The following is a 25,801-nucleotide window of genomic DNA, read 5'->3' as shown; positions in this document are numbered from 1 at the left end:
TTCCCCTTTGAGTTTGCTGGTCAGAAGGTCACAATCACGTGACCCAAGGACACTACCGCCGTCATAAATATGAGCCCGTTGCCAAGTGTCCAAATTTTGATCACGTGATCGTGATGTGGATGTTGCAGCAGTCGTAAGTGCAAAAAACGGTCATAAGTTACTTTTTTTTTCAGTGCCGTTGCAACTTTGAAGAGTCACTAAATGAATTGTTGTAAGTCAAGGACTTCCTGTACTGTGCTAGGTGGAAGGCTTTGGGAAAGTGAACGTGCTTGTTTACTTGCTACACTGATGACATTGTTATCCATTCAGTTGTGTCTGACTCTCGGCAATTCAATGGGCCAGGTGGTCTCTCCACATCTTCCGATCTTGCGCTACTTTTCTGAGTTGCTCTGGCTGGTGTCAGCTTTGATGATGTCCACCCATCGGCCAGTGGAGCTGGCGGCAGACTCGGACAGTGAGGAGGTTGGGGAGGAACCTGGGCCAGCCCTGGAATCTGGGGAAGGCTCTGATGAGGGCTCTGCGTCGGAGGCAGAGAGGGGGCCAGGGCCGTCCGACAGTTGTCAGCTGCCTTCGGAGTCGGAGATAAGTGGGGAGAGAAGAACAGCTGGAGCCTGTTCCCAGTGTGCGCATGTGCAGAGCTGCCAGGAGAAGGGAACAGCTGAGGAACAAGGGGTGACTCAGGAGTAAAGGCACAGGTGGACCGTGAATGGCCCCTCCCATAGGAAATAAAGAGGAGCGAAAGGGGAGTGGAGTTTGCAGGAGACAATTAATTCAATTGATTAGGATGAAGATCTGTTCGTGACTCTCAGAGACTCCTTGCCAAGTCTTTTCTTGCACAGCATTGCGTTTGGAAGATATCGGCCTGGCAGCTCTCCAAGCCTGATAAGGTCTGTGGTTGTAAATTCACCCTGGAAAGACTGTTTGCCGGGACTTTGCTGGATGTGAATGAGAGGAATTCACATTAGCTTAATAAAAAGGGCTTTCGTCGGGACTAGGAGTCTGCTTCGTGCTTTTGTGAAGCCTAGGTCAGAACAATTGTATTCTCTGGTGACCTGGTTTCCTTTTATTGCGAACTCTTCCAAGCATAAATGCTTTCTCTATTGAAGTCCCCCGCATCAAAGTAAGTGAGATGCAGTTTCGTGACTTTGCTTCCAGTGACATGTCTGGTGTTACGCGCTCGAGGTCCATGCTCGTTGGTCACCTTTGCTATCCAAGGAATACGCAGGCGCCTTCTCCAACGCCACAGCTCAAACGAGTCAATTTTCTTCCTCTCTTGCTTTTTTAAGCTCCAGCTTTCATAGTGTAGCAAATACACAGTGTTACGTTTTTGCTAAACATAACAAAAACTAGCAAAAATGTAACATAGTGTATTTACTACACTATATTATGTTTATAGCAGGGATGCGGTGGCTCAGTGGCTAAGACGCTGAGCTTGTCGATTGAAAGGTCGGCAGTTCAGCGGTTCGAATCCCTAGTGCCGCGTAACGGGGTGAGCGCCCGTGACTTGACCCAGCTTCTGCCAAACTTAGCAGTTCGAAAGCAGGTAAAAAATACAAGAAGAAAAATAGGGACCACATTTATGGGTGGGAAGGTAACAGCGCTCCGTGCGCCTTTGGCGTTTAGTCATGGCGGCCACATGACCACGGAGACGTCTTCGGACAGCGCTGGCTCTTCGATTTTGAAACAGAGATGAGCACTGCTCCCTAGAGTCAGGAACGATTAGGACATATGTGCAAGGGGAACCTTTACCTTTTTATTATGTTTATCTTTAAAAACATTCTCTGAATTGCCCTAGCTCTAGAAATTGTGAAGAAACGTCTGAATGCTCCAATTTATCTCACTTTTTTTTTTCTTGGTACCTTTATTTGCAAGTGAATTGATTTCTCTGTTGTTTCCCCACAGGTTCCCGATGGAGCAAACTCTATAGTTGTAGGAACATTGGGAGACATTTCCTCCCCCTTAGCAGTTATTGGCGGAAACTGTTCTTTGCAAGGCTTTAATTATGAAGGGAAAGATCTCTTCTGGACGGTGAGTATGCATATATTATAGGGTTTTATTTATCTTCCTAACAACAAAAACTATTATTATTTCCGTTTTATAAAGGGAGCCCACTGATCATTTCAAGATTAGTGTTGTGGCTAAAATAACGTGCCAAGGCTTGTGGGATTTTGTAGCCAGGCATGGTTGAGGGAAAGGTTGCGTTGAGCCTTTTCCCATCTATTGCTCCTGATCTTTGGAGCCTTAGTCTTGTGAAGGCAGTTTTCCTCGGGGATTTCTCTGGAGAGCAAGGAGATGAGTGAAAAGTTCTCCAAGACACTTTGAGAAGTTCAGTGTTATGTGAGCCACTAGACTTTTTCTGAATGGATGGCGTTTTGAAAAAGAGACAGATAAAAAGAATATTATATACAGGTGGTCCTCGACTTACAACCACAACTGAGCCCAACATTTCTGTTGCTAAATGAAACATTTATTCATCCCACCAACATTGACCAAGCAAGCCACTAGAACCATGATGGCAAACTTATGGCACGTGTGGCACAGGTGGCATGCGGAGCCATATCTGTGGGCACGCAAGTGTTGCCCTAGCTCAGCTCCAGCGCATATGCACATGCCGACCAGTTTAATTTTGGGCCTTCCGGGCCCACTGGAAGTTGGGAAACGAGCCGTTTCCGGCCTCCGGGGGGTGAGGGAGGCCGTTTTCGCCCTCCCCAGGCTCCTAGAAAGCCTCTGGAGCCTGGGGAGGGCAAAAAAAAGGGCCTACCAGGTCCACTGGTAACCTTTTTGCCATCGTGTGCCAAAAGGGGGGGATGGCGGGGGGGTTGCGCGTGCATGCATGCAGGGCGGGGCATGGGAGGGTCATTGAATTATGGGTGTGGACACGCATGCTCACGACCCCCCCCCCTGTGATTCCCCCGCTTTTGGCACGCGACAGCAAAAAGGTTAGCCATCACTGCACTAGAATATATAGTGAAAGCAAACGTCATCCTTTACTAGCGCTGATGATGTTACCAAGTTTGGTAATGAAATGTCTGCAAGAAAACCACCAAGCACACGAAAGATCCCGCAGATTTTGACACTGTAGGACGAAATACCGAGCATCTTTTAATGTTTTTTTCTGATGTTACTTCTCTCTTGTCAGATTAAACTAAGAAATACTTTAAAAAAAAATATAATTATAGGTCACTGGTGACAATGTTCGCGCTCTAGCCTTCTGTGACTTCGACGGTGATGGGAAAAAAGAGGTATGTTTCTGGCAGGTGGTATGTGCATGAACTTACATTTCCATTGTACTACCAGCACAGCTAGTCCTCAACTTGCAACCGCAATTGGGCCCAAGATTTCTGTTGCAAAGTAAGACATTTGCTAAGGGAAATTTGCCTCAATTTACAATCTTTCTTGTCACGGTTGTTAAGTGAACCACTGCAGTTGGTAAGCTAGTAACACGGTTGTTAAGTGACTCCGGCTTCCCCCTTGACTTTGCTGGTCAGAAGGTTGCAAAAGGGGATCCCGTGACCTCATATTAATGACACTGCGACCGTCATTAATATGAGTCAAAGCGCCAGGCGTCTAATTTTGATCATGTGACCATGCAGATGTTGCAACGGTGTGAAAAGCGGTCGTAAGTCACATTTCTCAGTGCCGTTGTAACTTGGAATGGTCACTAAACCAAGCTGTAAGTTGAGGTCTATCTGTAGTTCGTATTGCATTTGTCGTATCATGTTGCATTTGTTGGGGTTGAAGACGGATTTGAAAACTCTAATCACCTGTGCTCTACATGGGGCTGCCCTTGAAGAGCATCCGGAAGCTCCAGTGGGTGCAAAATGCAGCGTCCCGTGTGATTTTGTGCAGACCCCGGTGTGCACATGTATCGCCTCTCCTGCAGGAGCTGCATTGGTTGCCGATTTGCTTCTGGGTGCAATTCAAGGTGCCGGTTGTCACTTTTAAAGCCCTTCATGGCTTGGGACCAGGTGATCTGAGGGACCGTCTCTTTTTTTTTTTTTTAAATTTGATTTATATGCCGCCCTTCTCCGGAGACTCAGGGCGGCTTACAATGCGTTAAGCAATAGCCTTCATCCTTTTGTATATTTATACGAAGTCAGCTTATTGCCCCCACAACTGGGTCCTCAATTTACCTACCTTAGAAAGGATGGAAGGCTGAGTCAACCTTGAGCCTTGGCGAGATTCGAACCCTGCAGTAATTGCAGGCAGCTGGTCTTAATAACCAGCTTAATAACAGGGTGCCTTAAACCACTGTACTACCAAGGCTCTTGCCGGTCACATCTACCCGACCCATCAGAGCGGAGAGGCAGAAAATGTTGCGGGTCCCATCCCTGAGGGATGTCAAGTTTCCGAAAGATGCCCTAATTAATTCATGAGCCATGATCCAAACTTCAAAGGAAATATATTCATTTATCAGGAGCACCATTCCGGCAATACTCGGATGCAGTTAGGACTGATCCTACGTAGATTTACGTTCCGCTATGACCCTGTCCTCCCCTCCTCTCTGGCCATGTCATAAATCACATTCTCCAATTAACCACTTTGGCTGGCTGTGAAACCTAACACCCTCCTTCTGATTGAGGTCAGAAAGAATGTATGGAATTCACTTCGGTTCTCTTTCCCTCCTGCTCATGGCAACTTGAAAGCTTTGCAAGTTGACATACACCTGGTGGGACCCAGAAAAAGGGCCTTCTCCATGGTGGCTCCCTCTCTCGGAACATCATCCCCCCCCCCCAGAGATTAGAACTGTCCCCATTCTAATTTTCTTCCAGAAGTTTCTGCCAGCGGGCATGGGGAACCCAGAGTGGGATAGAGCCCATTCAATGGCTCGTGTGATCAGATGTTGCTGTCGCTGGGGCGGGAGGTGGGGGGTGATTTTATTACATTAATTTATTTGATTTTTTTTTTTTAGTTTTTACTACTTTTAAATGTGGTTTTTATATTCTGTAAGCCGGCTTGAGTCACTATGGGCGAATTGGCGGCAATATAAATTGAATAAATTGAATAAATGAATGAATGAATGAATGAGCAGATGGATTTTTGAAGAATATCTCGATTAATACTTTTGCGTTTTCGATGGAAGAAAATATCGAAGCATCTAGTCTTTAGAAGAAGCTCCCTGAATGGAAACCCACGAGGTCTTCTAAGTTCAGTCCGAGCACACGGCTTCCTTGGCTGCAGCACGTGCATTACATCCCTCCTTATTTTTAAGAGCCAGTGCCAATTCTCTTGGTTCCCCTTTCATGTATGTCCTTGTCTGGCTACTTGGGATGACATGTCCTAAGGGCTTTCCCACCCCAGCCGCCTCCCAAAGCAAGAATGCAAGACGATTTGCTGGAAGGGCCATGCGTGTAAGGACAAAGAACTGCTCTCGTCTGGCCCCAGGCGAGGGGAGTCGTTCCTTTTAAATCCCAAACCATATTTTGCATGCCCTAAGTCGGTGTTTCTCAACGTTGACAACTATAAGACGTGTGGATTTGAACTCTCAGAATTCCCCAACTAGCATGCAGACTAGGGAATTCTGGGAGTCGAAGTCCACACATGTTAAATTTTCCAGAGTTGAGCCGTACTGCCCTAAGTTATATTTACTCTTGGGATGATGTGCAGCTTAGTGGTAAAAACTGAAGTTTGATCTAGGACTGTGACGGCGAACCTATGGCGCGCGTGCCACAGGTGGCACACAGAGCGATATCCGTGGGCACGCAAGCATTGCCCTAGCTCAGCTCCAGGGCATTTTTCCGGCCAGCTGATTTTCGGGTCTTCCAGGCCCACCGGAATTCGGGAAATGGGCTGTTTCCAGCCTCCGGGGGGCCTCTGGGGGGGTGGGGCAGGCAGTTTTCACCCTCCCCAGGCTCCAAGAAAGCCTCTGGAGCCCGGGGAGGACGAAAAACAGGTCTACGGGCCCACCGTGCCATCACGTGCCAAAAGCGGGGGGAGGTTGGAGGGGTCATGGCGCGCATGCGCAGGGGTGGGGCACATTGAATTACGGATGTGGGCATGCGCGTGCGACCCCCTTGTGCTCCCCCCGCTTTTGGCACGCGACAGCAATAACTGTGGGACTTGAAAAATAGGTTAACCAAGACAGTTTTTCCTGGTTTCCCTACCTCATAAATTAGACTGTTCATCTAATCATGAGATAATTTCCTGATCTTATCAGCAGCACTTTCTAGAATATGTCTGGGGAGATTCTCAGTCATCCAGGTCATAGTTGTCTCAAAGGTGCTTTTTCAAGAGGCATTTGTTTATTCCTTGAAGATATTTCGCTTCTCATCCAAGAAGTTTCTTCAGGCTCCTGAACGGAAGAAGCTTCTTTCATGAGAAGTGAAACGTCTTCAAGGAAAAAACAAATGCCTCTTGAAAAAAAGCACCTTTGGGACTTTCTAAAATATATTTGAGCATGTTGTATTGAAGCTGGGACGGACGCAGTGGCTCAGTGGTTGATCAGAAAGATCGGCAGTTCAGCGGTTTGAATCCCCAGTGGCGCGTAACGGGGTGAGCTCCCATTACTTGTCCCAGCTTCTGCCAACCTAGCAGTTTGAAAGCACGTAAAAAATGGAAGTAGAAAAATAGGGACCACCTTTGGTGGGAAGGGAACAGCGTTCCGTGCGCCTTTGGCATTGAGTCATGCTGGCCACATGACCACGGAGACGTCTTCAGACCGCGCTGGCTCTTCGGCTTTGAAACGGAGATGAGCACCGCCCCCTAGAGTCAGGAACGACTAGCACGTATGTGCGAAGGGAACCTTTACCTTGTTGAACTTATTACTTATTGAAGTTGTGAGTTAGAAAACCTTCCTGTGCTGATGCTCTCGTATGTTTTTTGGCTTCAACTGTCATCCTTCCCAACCATTAGTCACCAAGATGTCTAGAAATCAACAAGCCAGATCACGTTAACGTTTTTCCTGTTTTGGCAGCTAGAAGAGCAAATTAATGGAAATAAACTATGTTCTGTTAAATGCTTCATGGTTTCTCTCTCTCTCTCTCTCTCTCTCTTTCTCCCTCTCTCCCCCTCTGTCCCCAAATAGCTTCTCGTTGGATCTGAGGATTTTGATATTAGGGTTTTTAAAGAAGATGAGATTGTGGCGGAAATGTCTGAGACTGAGGTAAGTGGGGAGAAATTAAATACTAAAATGACGTGGTTATTCAGTTTAGTGTGCTGAGTCAATTTAGATAGAAAGATTGGAGAAACATGAAGTTTTGGAATCTTTTTGACCATAACGCAGCCTTCAAATAGGTGAAAACCTCATTTTATCACTCGGCATATTCAAAAGTTTCCTCTAGGCCTGCTATGCTGTTCTCTTTTTATCCCCCTGGTAGCTGAACTCCTTTTGACAGGTTAATGGAAATTGGACATGAATCAAATAATTTCATTCAATACCAAATGAAAGACGTGGGAAAGTGGATTCAGGAGAAAGAGATAATAATGGCAGCAGTAATTTTTTTATTATTATTATTATACACTGGAGTGCATCGATGTTGCCTTTTCCAGAAGATTCTCTGCCTTCCGCCAGCCTGTTAAGGCTCATTCAAAAGGAAATCTGAAACGGGAATACAGATAATCCTCAATTTACAACAATTCATTTAGTGACTGCTCAAAGTTACAACGGCACTGGAAAAAAAAATGTCTTGCAACCATTTTTCACGCGACCGTTGGTCACATCCCCATAATCATGTGATCAAAATTCAGACACTTTGGAAACTGACTCATATTTATGACGGTTACAGTGTCCCAGAATTACGTGATCTCCTTTTACGACCTTCTGACAAGCAAAGTCAATGGGGAAGATTTCACTTAACAACCATGTTACCAACTTAACAACTGCAGGGATTCACTTAGTAACTGTGGCAATAAAGGTCTTAAAATGAGGCAAAGTTCACTTAACCACTGTCTCACTTAGCAACAGAAATTTTGGGCTCAATTATGGTCGTACGTCGAGGGCTACCTGTCGCTTTACTTTTACAGAGGAAACAGAGAACAACTTCAAACTGAGCAGAGTAAAATTCAGGGAGAAAAATGTCCAGAGTTTGCTTTCTTTGTTGTGACAAATAAGGGAATATAAAAATGATTGATCTAGGACAGTGATGGCTAACCTTTTTGGTGTCGCGTGCTAAAAGCCCATAAAGCAATGTGCGTGCGACTCCCCCTGCGCGCCCCGACTCCCTGCTCATGCGCGGCCGACCCCCCGCACTTCCCCTGCCCCCATGCATGTGACCCCCCCCACACTCCCCCGCGCCCCGTTTTTGGCCTAGTAGGCCTCCCTGCAGCCTCCTGGGAGCACAAACGAGCTATGGGGGGGCTGCGCCGCCCCCCCCCGTTTTGGGCCTATTAGGCCACCCTGCACTTATAACCCATAATACAATGCATGCATGACTCCCCCCCCGCGTGTCCCGCCCACCCATGCATGCGTGTATGACCCCCCGTGCTGCCCCGCCCCCACGCATGGGCACTCGTCTCCTGCAGGCGCCTCATGGCAGAGACTTGGAAATCAGCTGGCTAGTGGGTGGCACGCGCACATACGCGGTGGAGCTGAGCTGGGGGCGACGGCTCGCATGCCCGCAGAGAGGGCTCTGGGTGCCACCTGTGGCAGCCGTGCCATAGGTTCTCCATCATGGTTCTAGGAGGAACAAAATGATTGTCTTTGTTTTAGTGATGAGTTATTTTCCTTCTCGATGCTCCGCCACTCCACTATATGGGTTTCTTTCACCATCATTAGATCGACTGGGTGCCAATCAAATTTTCCTCCACAGCTTTGTCCCGCCTACTCCAACTGCGCATGTCCAGTCTTTTCACTCAGTCGCTGGTGATCAGACTGGAGTGCCTATTTCTCTATTGTTTTAGCGACTTATTTAGATCTAAATTGAAGAGGGCTACTAATTGGAAGAGTGTTTTTCGCTGCGCGGACATTATTAATATTTAGATTTACCATAGTCGCCCACTCCAGTGGACTCTGAGCTGTTTACAAAAATCTAATGAATAATTAAAAGTATTAAAAATATAAATAAGACAGTCCAGACCAAAAAACTACCATTAAAACTGAGCCTCCCCTCAAAGCATTAACCCCAGGCCTGGGACCAAAGCCAGGCTAACTTAGGGGTATTAGGGGTAACGCAGCTACTGGGTTTGCCACAGTTGTCTCAGTGCCCTTCATGTTTGGTGTGAAGGGAAGGTATTTATTATTTTATTATTTTATTTATTTGATTTATATGCTGCCCTTCTCCGGAGACTCAGGGCGGCTTACAATGTGCTCAGCAATAGCCTTCATCCTTTTGTATATTTATACAAAGTCAGCTTATTGCCCCCACAATCTGGGTCCTCAATTTACCTACCTTAGAAAGGATGGAAGGCTGAGTCAACCTTGAGCCTTGGCGAGATTCGAACCTGCAGTAATTGCAGGCAGCTGGTCTTAATAACAGGGTGCTTTAGACCACTGTACTACCAAGGCTCCTGTGTTGACCAGAGACATGAACTAGAGGTCCAGAATGTGAAGCTTCTTAGTGTATAGATGCCCCCGAGTCACAAAGATTCAGAATTAGTTCCTTACCCAAGATCTGCCACTCTGAATTATCTTTATTGTTTCACTAATGCAAAAGACACCAGTGGGTCAAAAACAAAGAATACGACAGTACTCTGTTAAATGTTACCTTCTTTGGTGGCTGAAACCAAGATCGTTTCTAAGAATGCAGAAAAGCCTCATATCAAGAGCTGCCCAAACCCTTCCCCTTTCCCTTCCCTATCATTCCTTTGGTCTTTTTTTCATTCACTTTTCCTCTTGCTCTCCATCTCTGCCTTGTAGAGTCCCTTCTTGGTCTTTTGCCATGCAAAATGATTGTTGTCCTTGCTTGTTCACTGCCTCCCTAAACCGTGCCTTGCAGAGAGACCCTCACAGGAGGATGGCCGGACTCCGCTGTCTTCCTCAGCTGCCCTTTTTGCCTCCACCTTTAGACAACCCAAATCTCCTGCCACCTCCTGCCAGGCAGCATTCTTAGCATCTGCAACAGGAAACATCTTGGCGACGAGAAACTGGAGAAACCCTGGTTTAGAATGACAGAGTTCAATATATTGGGAGCTGAGGCAGTGGTGAAATCCACATTTTTTTTACTACCGGTTCTGTGGGCGTGGCTTGGTGGGCATGGTGTGGCTTGGTGGGCGTGGCAGGGGAAGGATACTGCAAAATCCCCATTCCCCCCCCACTCCAGGGGAAGGATACTGCAAAATCTCCATTCCCACCCCACTCCAGGGGAAGGATACTGCAAAATCTCCATTCCCACCCCTCTCCAGGGGAAGGATACTGCAAAATCTCCATTCCCACCCCTCTCCAGGGGAAGGATACTGCAAAATCTCCATTCCCACTCCTCTCCAGGGGAAGGATACTGCAAAATCCCCATTCCCACCCCACTCCAGGGGAAGGATACTGCAAAATCTCCATTCTCACCCCACTCCAGGGGAAGGATACTGCAAAATTTCCATTCCCGCCCCACTCCCCACCCCACCCCGCCAGACGTGGCATTTGCTGGTTTTCCGAACTTCAAAATTTCTGCTACCGGTTCTCCAGAACCTGTCAGAACCTGTCGGATTTCACCCCTGAGTTGAGGGCTATGCTGGGCTTTCCATAGCAAGATGGGAAGCATACTCCAAAGAGAAGCAGGGCCAGGTCAACCATTAATTCAGATTTAACTTAAATGCGTTTACGTTTAATTAAAACTAATTAAGATGAATTATGACTGCCAGTGTGATTATTCATTTCCTTTGTCTTTGGCATTCAGATTTAGTTTGGTAACTACTTTGGAGAGCCTCTGAGGGCAACACTAAGGGCTTTTAAGGACTATATATATAACCTGGGGCTCCAGGTTCTTCATTCTAGGTTTAGGGCAGGGGTCAGCAACCTGCGGCTCTGGAGCTGAATGTGGCTCTTTCATCCCTCTGCTGTGGCTCCCTGTCGCTCAGAGTCAGAGTCAGATAGTGCATTCCAGGCATTGACCATTCTGTTGCTGAAGTCGTATTTCCTGCAATCAAGTTTGGAGCGATTTACCTTAAGTTTGTATCTATTGGGTGCTCGTGTATTGTTGTGGTTGAAGCTGAAGTAGTCATTGACAGGCAGGACCTTGTAGCAGATAATTTTATGTACTAAGCTTAGGTCTGACCGAAGGCCGCGTAGTTCTAAATTGTCTAATCCCAAAATTTCAAGCCTATTGGCATAAGGTATTCTGTTGCGAGCAGAGGAGGACTCTTCTCGTGAAATACCTCTGGACTCGTTCGATTGTATTAATGTCTGATATGCAGTGCGGGTTCCAGACAGATGAGCTGTATTCGAGAATTGGTCTAGCAAATGTCTAGCAAAAAGACATTTTTAACTTTAAAAGCAGTTAGGAAAATTCCAAGAGATAACATCGCTGTATCATGGTGGGAAAACCATGTCCTAATTTCTACCCAGTGTAACGGTTAGTAACAATGACTGTTTGGGCAGGAGAAGGCCAAATGCTCAGAGGCTGTGAAAGAATTCCTTGTCTGTAGGCCTGGGCTGGAGAAGGGCCAGATGGCGTCTGTCCAGCGTCCTTGGCAGGGACAAGAAGATTTATTATTTATTATTTAGAAGATTTATTGATGGACCAGCCTGTACTAATAGTCCTCTGTACAAATTACATGTAAAATCTGAAAAGCATATATTATGAAAATAATATGTTAAAGTCCACAGCAAAAAGGAACCCTGATGTATCTAAAGTGTACTAAATATGTAGAAAAAAAAAATGGGAAACAAGCTTTAATGTTTAATGTTGGAAAGAACATAACGGGGGCGTTGATGAGTTCCTTTATATGCCGTCCTTCTCCGGAGACTCAGGGCGGCTTACAATGCGCTAAGCAATAGCCTTCATCCTTTTGTATATTTATACAAAGTCACCTTATTGCCCCCACAAACTGGGTCCTCAATTTACCTACCTTAGAAAGGATGGAAGGCTGAGTCAACCTTGAGCCTTGGCGAGATTCGAACCTGCAGTAATTGCAGGCAGCTGGTCTTAATAACAGGGTGCTTTAGACCACTGTACTACCAAGGTTTATTGATGTGCTAATTCTACAGTGCCATGCAAAAGTGGGATAAGATAGACAGTTCTTGGGCAGTTCTTTGCAGAACTGTTTGCTTCAAATGGCCGCCTGGGATTACAGCACCCATCATCCTCACTCACTTGGTCAATGGTACTTATGTGCCAAAGCTAATCAGAAACAGTTGGGGTGCATGTAATTTTTGGCATCCACATGCTCTAATCTTATCCTCCTATATTTTCCACTTTTTTAAAAAAAGGTATTGTCAGCACTTCAAGCTGCATTTACTCTAGTGCTGACATAAAAAGGAGAAGGGAGGTGTCTGGAAAGGGACGTTTGACTTTTCACCTACTTATTTTCCCTGGAGATAATATCCCCTAGGAGATGGGATGGGAGGGGGGAAATTCCTTTGAGCTGGAGCAGTAGATTAGGGGTAGAATGACTTGGAAGATGGCCAATGAGTGCAGGGGAGTGGGGAACGGAAAGGGAGGATTTTGGGTCTGGAAGTCAGTGTTGGCTTCGATGGAGTCGGATTTTAGAATGTCGTGCTTAATAAATAGGAGTATTCCTTCAAAGACTTTGTTTGAAATGCAATTTATTTGAGACGACCTCGAAACTTGACAGGTATTTAGTTTTCTAGAAATGTTGGTACTTGGTGACCTATTTAGCCCTGTATGTGAATAGGAAATGAGGTAGTGTCTCTGTTTGGACATTGCCTGAAGTTCTGAATGAGTTTCCTTTTACTCACTACTTTTACTTTTTTTACCCCATTCTCAGTCACAAAGGGTGTGGTCAGTATGTGTTTAATGGCAGAAATTGGCCAAAAATATAGCTTGCTCTGTGCTTCACATGCATTTGAATTACCGTGTTTCCCCGAAAATAAGACCCTGTCTTATTCTTTTTTGAACCCCGAAATAAGCGCTTGGCCTTATTTTCGGGGAGGTCTTATTATTTTGGGGCGCGTGGAACGAGACGGGGATCATCTTGCGGTCTTACCTGATTTCCAGCTCTGTCTCCCTAACCCTAACCAGAGGAAATGGTGGGGACTGGCTGTACATGCGGTTAAATACGAGACAGTTAATAACAGGGTACTTACGAGACCGCCTCCTGCCACCAATAGCCTCTCACCGACCAGTTCGCTCCCATAGAGAGGGACTCCTCAGGGTGCCGTCGGCCAAACAATGTCGACTGACGGCCCCCAGGGGGAGAGCCTTTTCTGTGGGGGCACCTACCATCTGGAACGGGCTTCCCCCGGAGTTACGAAACATCCAAGACTTACGCATTTTCCGCCGAGCCCTGAAAACATTTCTATTCCAACAAGCTGGTCTGGCCTAACTCTCCCTTTTTAATTGGCTTTTAAACTGTCTTTTAAATTGGGTTTTAAACCTCTTTAGATAAATTTGGATGTTTTTTAATCTTTGAGCCTAAATTACTTAATCTGTTTCTTAATAGTTTTTAACTTCTATATGTATTTGTATTTATTATGGCTGTTCACCGCCCTGAGTCCTTCGGGAGTAGGGCGGTATACAAATATGAAAAATAAATAAATAAATAAATAAATATTTTTGGGGAGGGCTTATTTTCAGGGGAGGGCTTATTTTCGGGGAAAACATGGTAGTAGAGGTGACTCTTAGAAGAGCAAGAAAGATGTTTCATTACCAAACCAGGTAACATAATCAGTGCACTAGATAAGATTACTGATGATGTTACATAGCATGGAACATCTGCAAGAGAACTACCAAGCTCAGAGAACACCAGCACCCCCCAGAGTTGTCGTTCTCCTCCTCCTCTGCAAACCCTACTCCCTTCTAGCACTGAAGATGTTACCTAGCTGGGTCATGAAATGTCTGCAAGAAAACCAAGCTCAGAGAGCACCAGGGACCCCATACTTCAACCCTGAGCTACAAATATTCTCTTTTAAGGAAGGACACCCTACTAAAAGCTTTCCTACCTGATACCATAACCCACAGACATATTTTGTAGGCACGTAAAAAGGTCTTTACTAACTTGACATTTCCGAGAGGTTATGGGCCTTCAACTCCTGGAGTTACCAGCCTTGGCTGTGACTGAAGTAGAGAAGAGAACAAACACCGTTCATGGATGCAATTTTAGCCTTAAACACACCAAGATAGAAATGGGTTCCCCCTTTCTGGGAATAATTTGGCTCTGTTGTTAAGATTTAATTATGACATGGAATATCATTCCTGCTCCAACAAGCTCTTTTGATGCTAACTCCAGTCACTTTGCCAGAGGTATTTTTTTCCAGGGGGAAAAACAGTCTTTTTTTGGGGGGGGTTATCCCCATTTCTTTTATTGGTTCCAGTTTGAGTTTGTTTAGTAATTCTTGTAATATTCGTTCTTACATCTTAAGTTCACAGGGCTTGGCACAAATGCTTTATTTTGCTTTTTATTGGCATTTAACGATCCACCCATTGGTGCTTCGTGCAAAAAGTATATTCCCAAGAGACATAAATTAAACAGTACTGAGGCTGGGAATTAATTCCAAACATCAGATCTAAATAGTGTTTGCAGTCTTTCTCAATAATCTACTTCAGTGACCCCCGACGTAGATCTGTAATATATTTTAGGAGTCAAAAGTTGACTTGTCTTTAAATAGTTGAGAATCTGGGCTGTTTTGTTTCAAAGCCAGGAGATCAAGATTAGTCTCTTTTTAAAAACAAAACAAAACGATTAGTCTTTTTACTTCTTATAAAGAAAAAGGTTGGCTGCATTACAGGTTGGCTTACGACCACAACTGAGTCCAAAATTTCTGTTATTAAGTGAGACATTTGTTAAGTGAGTTTTGCCCCCTTTTATTTATTTATTTATTTTATCAAATTTATATGCCGCCCTTTTTCCGTAGGACTTGGGGTGGCTCACAGAATAGAAACAACCTGACAGTAAAATAGTGCTAAAACAAACCAATTTAAAATCCCCAGAAAATTAAAACCTCGTGGCAGATCAGGGAATTTGCTGAAAAAGCCATGTCTTCAGGTCGGCGCAGGTCGGCGCAGGTCGGAAAGTGCGGAGGTCGGGGGCCATCCGGAGCCCGGTGGGAAACCCATTCCAGAGGGTCAGTGCGATCACAGAGAATGCCCTCATCCTGAGGGCCACCAGCCGACATTGTCTGGCTGATGGCACCCGGAGGAGGGCAGTCCTATGTGAGTGCACTGGGTGGTGGGAGGCCGGTAGGAGGTGGTCTTGCAAGTACCCCGGGCCCATGCCATGAAGGGCTTTATAGGTAAGTACCAGCACCTTGAAGCAGATCCGAAGGGCCATTGGCAGCCAGTGCAGCTCGCGCAGGAGAGGTGTTACACAGGAGTAACGGGAAGCTCCCGTAACAACCCGCGCGGCCACATTCTGGACCAGCTAGAGCCTCTTACGATCTTTCTTGTCGCAGTTGTTAAGTGAGTTACTGCAGTTGTTTAAGTTAGTAACACAGTTGTTACATGAATCTGGCTTCCCCATTGATTTTGCACGTCAGAAAGTCACAGAAGTGATCCCATGACCCTGGAACACAGCAACCGTCTGGAGTACATGCCAGTTGCCAAGCGTCTTGACTTTTTAATCACATGACCACAGAGATGCTGCAAAGGTTGTAAGTGTGAAAAACAGTCATGTCACTTTTTTCAGTGCCGTTGTAACTTCGAACGGTCTCTAAACAGACTGCTGTAACTTGAGGATTACCTGTACTGTATTTTCTTTCCAGGAAAATCATACAACTCAGAAATCATATAGGTTTTTTTTTTTTTTTTTTAATGAAAATAGATCTCAGACTTCTCTGTGTTTCATAAGTGAGAGCAGGCAGAGAGCTGCAATTGGCCCACTGCTCTCCTCCGCCCCATAGAAATTACCCCTCTTCTGGGCTGCCCCTCCTCAGCTGCTCTCCCTGGTTCTATAGTAGTGGCCAAAATTGTGGAAACTTTTTGGAAAAGTGTATTTTCTAAAACTAAGTAATAACACCCCCTTTTTTTGGAATAGTACCATAAAATGATATATCAATAGAAAGATAATTTGAAGAAAAGTGAAACATGTAGAAAAAACGAGATATACAAAAATGATCACCATGTCAGTTAATACTTAGTTGGGTAACCTTTAGCCTAAATTACGGCCTTACAATGTCTTCCCATGGAGTGAACCAAGTCTTTGAGTTCTGCAGCTGTTCTAATGTGAAACCAAGATGGAATGATGGCTTCTATTAACTGGGTTTTATTGCTGGGTCGCTTCTGACTAACAAGTTTCTTTAGTCAGCTCCATAGATTTTCAATTGGGTGAAGGTCTGGGCTACTCCCAGGCCATTCCAGCAGTGGAATAGGATTATCTTGAAACTCCAAAAAAAGTAGTGTTATTAGCCATCAAACCTCAAAAATACACTTTCCCCAAAAGGTTTCCACAATTTTGGCCGCTACTGTAGTACAGCAACTTCAAGCCAATTTGAAATGTGGAAGAAAAACTTCGGCTGCTTCCATTTTAAGGGCTTTTAGTGCTAACAAAAAATGATTGGGGAACATTCTTATTTCCCCATCCACCTACTCCCTCTTTCCATGGAGTTTTGACAGTAAGAACAGACAGGGAAGAAAGCAGTGGGGGGGAAAAAAAACCTTTGGTGCATAATAGATGTAAATCATGACATCTGGAGCCCTTGTAAAGTTTTGTGAATGATGTCTAACGAATAAAATATGAAATAGAATGCACCACATCCCAAAGCCTTCCATGTCCCACCTGGATACAAATACAAATACAAATACAAATATACAAAGCCAAATCTTTTCAGTGCAGGTGTTGGTACTGATAAGGTGAGTATTATTGAGACTGGGCCCTTGCCAAACCAGGCTTATTTAATGGGCATGAATACTGTAACTGCCAATTTCAAAATGCCACGACGCTGCCAATATCGGTCTGATTTAGCCGAAGGCAGTTTTATTCCATAGAAATAGTTGGCTTAATTATTTAGTTCAACAACCTTTCTTTCTTTCTTTTCCAGATCATCACTGCCCTAACCGCGATGAGCCCCACTCGCTTCGGCTATGCACTTGCTAATGGCACGGTGGGCATTTATAACCAGGCAGCACGCTACTGGAGAATTAAAGTTAGTATGATCAAATTGGAGACTTCAGAACAGCTGGAATAGCCAGCATTGAGAAATGTATATTTGACTCTGCTGGAAATCTGCAGAGGGAGTCAAAAAGGTCTGGATGGCAGCCACTACCATGGAATTGAAGCCCCCTCCTTTCTTTTTATGTGCAACCAGGGCTTTCATCACGTGCTTGTAGCTGCTGTCTTCTTTTTTAGTATTGCCACAACATACATGATGTTTTTCTCCTCCTTCTCCCTCTCCTCCTCCTCCTCTTCCATTCAATTTGGACACTGTCCAGTTCTGATTGGGTGATGTAAACAAACACAGAGGCCTAGAACGGATGAACTGGGAAGGATCTTTTAGTTACTTACTTACTTACTTACTTAGTTAGTTAGTTAGTTAGTTAGTTAGTTAGTTAGTTTGTTGATTGATTGATTGATTGGTTGGTTGGTTGGTTGGTTGGTTGGTTGGTTGGTTCGATTTATATGCCGCCCTTCTCTGGAGACTCAGGGCGGCTTACAATGCGTTAAGCAATAGCCTTCATACTTTTGTATATACCTGCTTAGTAGGGCTTTCGCCCGCCCCCCCAAGCAGTGTTCTTTTTTATACAAAGTCAGCTTATTGCCCCCACAAACCGGGTCCTCATTTTACCTACCTCGGAAGGATGAAAGACTGGTGAGATTTGAACTCACAGTAATTGTAGGCAACTGGGAGCTAAGTGCTACTTTAACAGTACTTTAGTCCGCTGCTCCACCAAGGCTCCTAGTTCATCTGTTACAACATTTTATTCAAGGTTAATATTAATCAGGCATTGCATGTGATGCAGAGGTAGCCCCATGCTCTTTGACTTGGTTAAGTCTGTTGGGTAAACCGGTCAGGTGCAAATAGCCACTTCTGAATGCTGATTTCAAAGCACTGTGAGTGTCAAGCGAAGGAAATCAGGAGTCCAGACAGTTCAAATTAATATATACCGTATTTTTCGGAGTATAAGACGCACCGGAGGATAAGATGCACCTTAGTTTTTGGGGAGGAAAATAAGAAAAAAGCTGATTGGTGGGTGGATCAGCCTCCCGGAATACCCCCAATCAGCTGTTCCCAGAGGTGAATTTTAGCAACAGGTTCCTTAGTTGTGAGCTCTGTGCCTTGCTTTTTTTTTTTTGCTTTTTCTTCTGCCTCTGAAACTTCTGAAACTCTGTTTCAGAAAAAACTTCTTTTCCTGCCTCCGAAACAGAGCTTCAGAAAAAAAGCTTCTGAAATTCTGTTTGGGGGCTTCTTTTCTGAAGCTTCGTTTCTGATGCTTTTTTCAGCCCCTGAAACCTCCGTTTGAGAAGCTGGGCGGGGCTACATTCGGAGTGTAAGATGCACCCAGATTTTCACCCTCTTTTTTGGGGGGAAAAAGGTGTGTCTTATACTCCGAAAAATACGGTAGGTTGTATTGTATGCTAAAGCTCTCTACAAAAATCTGAACTACTAACGGTCAAAACAAATTGGCAGTACATAAGAGTCAGTGGAATTCAAGGAAGGCCGGACTTTGATCTCTTGTGGGCTTGAAGGGACTCAAGTCTGATGATGCGTTGGACCCCTCCCTCAGGCTCAGCCTGGTCATCTCCTACAGAAAGATTTATTAATGCTACCTATGCACAAGAATCTGGTCAATTAACGGTCAAAGCTAAATTGGTGCCAGATAAGGGTCATCGGAATTCATGGGGGTGGGCTGGATTTGGATTTCCTGTGGGGACACAATGACTCCAGACGGATGACATGTTTAATCCCACCTTCAGGCTCAATCTACTCTTCTTCCTATATCACCCTAGCCATCATCTTGTTGTAGGTGAGATTCTAACTTGCTTTGTTGAGAATTTCGAAGTCTTGACAGACATGTAACCGGGAGCTATAAAGAAGTTGGAAGATCCAACTCAGGTGGTATAGGATATCCCTTTGGGACAAAACCTTCCCTCTATTCAGGGAAAAGAATAGCCGCCTTTTCATATGTCCAAGGTCTTTCATTCTTGCTGCAACTCTTAGGATAGTTACTGTTACAAGGAGAGATTCTTGGACTCATGCTTAGAGTCAAGACTGAATCTAGAGTCATGGCTGCTCATCATCTTGATTACTCTCCTGCGTCAGTATCTCTCCACTAGATGTGGGAAAATATTAGGGTTACTATCAAGGAGTGACCTGCTTACTACTCACAGATCTATTTTTTTCCCCCTCAGTCTAAAAATCAGGCGATGTGCATCGATGCTTTTGATATTAATTCCGATGGCGTCTGTGAATTGATAACTGGCTGGTCCAGTGGGAAGGTAAGTATAGAGAAGATTGTATTTCACCTTCTTCCCTGCTTCTTTCTGAAAGATGAAACTGTTGGCCTGGTTTAGATTTCTGCTAGCGTTGCTGGAATAAATCAATGGCTGCCACCAGAACAAATGGACCATTTTAGACAGATATGAAGAGGTAATGTTTAGTTGGGCTATTTTCTTAAATTTGCTTTGCCCCTTTTCAGGGTGTGTGTGCTTGCAGATCACGGAATAACTACTATAGAACTAAATATACAGAAGGAAAAAGAAGGATTAGGTTGTGAACTAGGGCTCGTTCTGGATTTCTAACGTCTGTTTGACTTAGAAGATTTACATAAAGCGTATATGCTTTTGATTATTTTTAAATTGATCTTTGGTCTTTTCACCTTTTAATGCTGTCCGGGGGGAATATCTGTGTTGCAGATTGACGCGCGCAGTGATCGAACTGGAGAAGTCATTTTCAAGGACAACTTTGCTTCTTCCATCGCGGGAATCGTGCAGGGAGATTACAGGATGGATGGAAGCACACAGTTAATCTGCTGCTCGGTTGATGGGGAAGGTAAAATTGCCTTTGTCAAGTTCAAGACTTTTTTCCATTTACAATGAGTGGGAACAATGTGAGTGGCTGTACTAAAGCAGAAATCTTCTGCTGCCCCAAGAACAAGCCGTATCTTTCAAACCGTAAGACAAGCATCTGCTGTGTGTGTGTATGAAAGAGAGAGGGGAGAGAAAAGAGAGAGAAAAGAGAAAAAGACCCAGGTTCCGCTTTCGTGGGCCTCCTCTCCCTCCTCGCGGGTCCTGTTTTCCTTCCCAGGGCTGCATTCTCACGTTCAGGCCAGACTAATGTATGGTTCCATTTCTTCTCTCTTCTGCACACCAGAACAACTAGACACCAGAACAGTTTTTCCCCGAACGCCATCACTCTGCTAAACAAATAATTCCCTCCACACTGTCAAACTATTCACTAAGTCTGCATTACTATTATTATTAATCTTCTCATCGTTCCTATCATCCATCTCCTCCCACTTATGACTGCATGACTGTAACTTGTTGCTGTATCCTTACGATTTATATTGATTGTTTCCTAGTATGTGTCAAGTTTCCAAAAGATGCCCTAATTAATTCATGAGCCATGATCCAAACTTCAAAGGAAATTAGTGATTTATTAGGAGCAACATTCCGGCAATACTGGGATGCAGTCAGGACTGATCCCCTATGACCCTGTCTCTCCCCTCCCCCCTGGCCATGTCGTAAATCACATTCTCCAATTAACCACTTTGGCTGGCTGTGAAACCTAACACCCTCCTTCTGATTGCGGTCAGAAAAATGTATGGAATTCACTTCAGTTCTCCGTCCCTCCTGCTCATGGCAACTTGAAAGCTTTGCAAGTTGACAGTATGATTTGATTGCTTATTTGTTCCCTATGACTATCATTAAGCGTTGTACCTTATGATTCTTGACTAATGTGTCTTTTCTTTTTATGTACACTGAGAGCATATGCACCAAAGACAAATTCCTTGTGTGTCCAATCACACTTGGCCAATAAGGAATTCTGTTCTGTTCTGTTCTGTTCTGTTCTGTTCTGTTCTGTTCTGTTCTGTTCTGTTCTGTTCTGTTCTATTCTACTCTACTCTACTCTACTCTACTCTACTCTACTCTACTCTACTCTATTCTTTATGAACCACTGTTGTGCAATGGCAACTATTTTCCAGCAAGAACGAAGGTGAAGACACTTCTCGACTTTGTTTTTACACAGTACGAGGATACCTGCCAGGGACTCAAGAGATGAAAGGAAGACTGATGGACACGAGTGTGGAGCAAGATCTGATTCGAGGGCTGAGTCAGAAGAAGCAAAACTTGCTCCTTGAGCTACGAAACTATGAAGAAAATTCAAAGGTAATTTACGTAAAGATGGAAAATCTAGAGTAGATCTTGGCCTATAGGAAAGCAAGCAAGTACAACTTCAGCAGTTGGACACTAGAAGTTCAGGAATTAAAGAAAACTCTATTTCTTACTTTATTTTGTCCTTATTCTATTTTGCTGGGGAAGAATTATGACTGAACAATAACAACAACAACAGAAATAAACTTTTCCTCTCTCTGTAAATTAGGAATATTGACAGAAAGGAACAATTGGCATCATGTCATAAGAAATTTAAGTGTCTTTGATAAGTAACATTTGGGCCTGGTTTTGGAGCTTCCTGTCTCAGTGAAAGCAAAATATAAAAATGTTTTACCAGTGATAATGGCAAGCTATTGCAATTACTGGTAGTCCTCGACTTACAACCACAATTGAGCCCAACATTTCGGTTGCTAAGTAAAACATTTGTTAAATGAGTTTTGCCCCAGTTTTACGACCTTTCTTGCCACAGATGTTAAGTTGGTGATGGTGAACCTATGGCACATGTGCCACAGGTGGCACGCGGAGCCATATCTGTGAGCACGCGAGCATTGCCCTAGCTCAGCTCCAGCGCACATGCGCGCGCTGGCCAGCTGATTTTTGGGCTTTTCAGGCCCACCGGAAGTCCGGAAACAAGCCGTTTCCAGCCTCCAGAGGGCCTCTGGGGGGTGGGGAAGGCCGTTTTCACCCTCTCCAGGCTCCAAGAAAGCCTCTGGAGCCGGGGGAGAGCGAAAAATGGGCCTACCGGACCCACCGGTAACCTTTTTGCCATCACGTGCCAAAAGTGAGGGGAGCGCGGTGGTGCGGGGTGGCATTGAATTATGGGTGTGGGCACGCACGTGCACGACCCCCCCCCCACGCGACCCCCACTGTTAAGGATATTCTTGGCTCATAACTGATGTTATCGGTTATTGAGCAGAGTACCCCTTGAGTATGCACATGAAAGCGGCTGAGAGTGAATAAACACAGTTAATATACTGACACACTAAGTTGTAGTCTTTTACTTTTTAGAAAAAAGTAAAACAAAGTCCAATAACAATCCGAGTCATACACAGATAAGGCGATAGTTAAAATATCAATTCAGGGATATTCCAAGTACAAAGTCTTCTTACCAGTTGTTATCATTACACAATAAAACAGTTCTTCTTAAGTTTCAAACAGGAACAAGTTCAGTATTAAAGCATTCAATAAATAGTAGAAAGCAACAAGTAGCAATGATCAAACAGTGATCATACAGAGAGAACAGGTAGAGAGTAACAGCAAATAAGCAGATAAAATGGTGTCGTGTTCCCAAGCCATGATTTAGGCTTCCCCTTAAGTACATTGTCCACAGAGCTTAGCCAATCAGGATACAGGATGATGCAATACAGTCTTAAAGCAATATAATACCTTTTGACAAACATGTATTGATAGTTTATATATTGCCTGACCAACTAGTTAGACAATAGCCATTTCCTAACAACCACTTTTGGCACGCGACGGCAAGAAGGTTAGCCGTCACTGTGTTAAGTGAATCACAGCAGTAGATAAGTCAGTAGCATGGTTGTTAAGTGAATCGGGCTTCCCCATTGACTTTATTTATTTATTGTTTATTTATTTATTGGTTCGATTTATATGCCGCCCTTCTCCGGAGACTCAGGGCGGCTTACAATGCGTTAAGCAATAGCCTTCATCCTTTTGTATATACCTGCTTAGTAGGGCTTTCGGCCCCTCCAAGCGGTGTTCTTTTTTTATACAAAGTCAGTTTATTGCCCCCACAATCTGGGTCCTCATTTTACCTACCTCAGAAAGGATGGAAGGCTGAGTCAACCTTGAGCCTGGTGAGATTTGAATTTGCAATAATTGCAGGCAGCTGGTGCTACTTAACAGTACATTAGTCTGCTGCGCCACCAAGGCTCTGACTTTGCTTGTCAGGTGGTCACAAAAGGGGATCACATGACCTTGGGATACAGCAACCAAGTTGCCAAGCATCTGAATGTTGATCACGTGATCACAGGGCTGCTACAAAGGTGGTAAGTGTCAAAAATGGCCACGAGTCACTCTTATCAGTGCTGTTGTAACTTTGAACGGTCACCCAGCCAACTGTCGTAAGTCGAGGACTACCTGTAGCGGAGCCGGTGGTATGTATTTCTGTGCATTGTCCCAACGTTCCGAATAAGGCCTGCATTTTGTTTTAAAGCAGGTGGAGCTGAACACTCAGGTAAATGAAATGGATGGGCAAAGGGGTGTGATCCCGGCAAACACACAGCTCCAGACGGCGTTGTCAGTCAGTCTGGGATCGGAAACCGAATCCGCTCATGTGGAACTCTGCATATCCACATCCAATGGTAAGTCAGGATTAGCAGCCAACATTCGCTGGTGCAGGGCTCAGTACATATGCATAATTTCTTGGCTGAGGAAGACGCTTCTTCGATCAGACTCTGACATTTGCACCTTTCACTGAGCTTTCGGCCTGATCTTAAGAATCCGAGCGTCTCCCTGAGCCAGAGGAATAGACCTACCAGGAAAAGTGTCTTTTTGAGGTTTGATGGCTAATAACACCACTTTTTTTGGAGAGGAGTTTCAAGATAATCCTATTCCACTGCTGGAATGGCCTGGGAATAGCCCAGACCTTAAATGAAAATCTATGGAGCCGACTAAAGAAACTTGTGAGTCAGAAGCGACCCAGCAATAAAACCCAGTTAATAGAGGCAATCCTTCAATCTTGGTTTCACATGATAACAGCTGCAGAACTCAAAAGACTTGGTTCACTCCATGGGAAGACGTTGTAAGGCCATCATTCATGCTAAAGGTTACCCAACGAAGTATTAACTGACATGCTGATCATTTTTGCATATCTCATTTTTTCTACATGTTTCACTTTTCTTCTTTATACTGTCACTGCTATTCTAATAGCAAATCCTTCATAAAAGTTATTGCATTACATTCTTGATTAAATTATCTTTCCATTGATATATCATTTTATGGTACTACTCCCCCCCCCCCCAAAAGTGGTGTTATTAGCTAGTTTTAGAAAATACACTTTTCCCAAAAGGGTTTCCACAATTTTGGCCACTACTGTATTATGGGGTTGTTGTCAGGGTGCCAAGTAATTCACCCATAGCAAACAGAACTCAAGAGGCAGATAGGTTCTTCAAAGAATAGTTTTATTTGGATATATCATAGGCTGGTGAAAACTGACTCTAAATGTTCCAGTGGTGTCTGGTTCCTAATTCGGGTGTCTGCAACCTGCGGCTCTGGAGCCACATGCGGCTCTTTTCATCCCCCTGCTGTGGCTCCTTAACAGCTGAACCCACCACTGGCTGGCCCCACCCCTCGCTCTCCCCTTCCAGTCACTCCTCGCCTGGCCTGAGAGAGATGAGACAGAGACAGAGACAGAGACAGAGAGAGAGAGAGATGTTTCGCACAGAAAACACTGGGAGCCACAAAACCTGGGTAGGCGTGGCTGGGGGTGTCATGTGACTGGGTGGGAGTGAGTGATGTCAAGTTGGCCACACCCACCCAGGTTTTGTGGTTCCCGGTGTTTTCTTTTCTGTGGGAAATGGGTCCAAATGGCTCTTGGAGTGTTTAAGGTTGCAGACCCCTGGTCTAATTAAAAGTAAACATTTTCCCCCTTCCCCCAAACAATTAGTCACATGGTCCAATCAAGGTGCTGTCCGGTTGCTTGGTGACTTCACTCCTCCTCTCTTCAGCCACCTGTTGGAACGTCCTTGGTTCCCAGGGGAAAGTATTTTATTTTGGCTACGAAATCCCAGTTATCTCTACTCCCTCCCCCCCCCCCCCAATCCTTCATCTCCATTGTGGCAACGCTGACGCCTCAAAGGTGACCTCAGTCAGGCTAGCTTCAGAGTTGACAGTTGTTACGTATGCAGAATAGTCGACACTTAAAATTTAAGGGACAGCCTCCAAAGGCAACAGGTTAACCTGAGCAGATCCATGGGGTCCGAGACCCTCGAAAATATGGAGAGAAGAGCGACAAAGACAATAAGGGTTTGGAGGCTAAATTCAGTGGTGAAATCCAATTTTTTTTTACTACCGGTTCTGTGAGCGTGGCTTGGTGGGCGTGGCAGGGGAAGGATACTGCAAAATCTCCATTCCCACCCCACTCTCGGGCCAGCCAGAGGTGGTATTTGCCGGTCCTCCGAGCTGCTCAAAATTTCTGCTACCGGTTCTCCAGAACCTGTCAGAACCTGCTGGATTTCACCCCTGACTAAATCATATGATGAATAGTTTAGGGAGCTACGTATGTCTAGTCTAGCGAAGAGAAGAGAAGAGAAGGATTAGAGGGAAACATGGTAGCAGTCTTTCAGTACTTGAGGGGCTGTCACAGAGAAGAGGGGATCAATTTATTCTCCAAAGCACCTGGAAGGCAGGACAAGAAGTCATGGGTGGAAGTTTATCAAGGAGAGATCCAACCTGGAACTAAGGAGAAATTTCCTGACCCTGAAAACAATTAGCCAGTGGAACAGCTCGCCTCCTGAAGTTGTGAGTG

At 44.8% G+C, this 25,801-nt stretch overlaps 1 protein-coding gene across 5 annotated transcripts in view; it reads left to right on the top strand.

The window, feature by feature from the left end:
* Nucleotides 1–25,801, top strand: part of BBS2 (Bardet-Biedl syndrome 2) — a 47,985-nt gene that overhangs the window by 6,885 nt on the left and 15,299 nt on the right. For 3 of the 5 annotated variants that reach the window (XR_011600987.1, XR_011600988.1, XM_070952711.1), the window contains exons 3-10: nucleotides 1,903–2,028; nucleotides 3,180–3,242; nucleotides 7,025–7,102; nucleotides 17,021–17,125; nucleotides 19,330–19,416; nucleotides 19,834–19,969; nucleotides 21,167–21,306; nucleotides 23,489–23,636. Coding sequence is in view for 3 of the 5 variants with exons in the window: in XM_070952711.1 (XP_070808812.1) it covers nucleotides 1,903–2,028; nucleotides 3,180–3,242; nucleotides 7,025–7,102; nucleotides 17,021–17,125; nucleotides 19,330–19,416; nucleotides 19,834–19,969; nucleotides 21,167–21,306; nucleotides 23,489–23,636 (883 nt within the window). In the remaining 2 variants the exon portion in view is untranslated. The remainder of the gene's footprint in view (nucleotides 1–1,902; nucleotides 2,029–3,179; nucleotides 3,243–7,024; nucleotides 7,103–17,020; nucleotides 17,126–19,329; nucleotides 19,417–19,833; nucleotides 19,970–21,166; nucleotides 21,307–23,488; nucleotides 23,637–25,801) is intronic. The other 2 variants (XM_070952713.1, XM_070952712.1) reach the window with 2 other exon arrangements.

The sequence above is a fragment of the Pituophis catenifer genome, unplaced genomic scaffold, assembly GCF_029215685.1.
Source record: "Pituophis catenifer annectens isolate HBS135680 unplaced genomic scaffold, rPitCat1.0.hap2 SCAF_13, whole genome shotgun sequence".
Taxonomy (NCBI): Eukaryota; Metazoa; Chordata; class Lepidosauria; order Squamata; family Colubridae; genus Pituophis; species Pituophis catenifer.
Note: the sequence above shows the minus strand (reverse complement) of the source record. Positions and strands in the feature narration are given on the sequence as shown.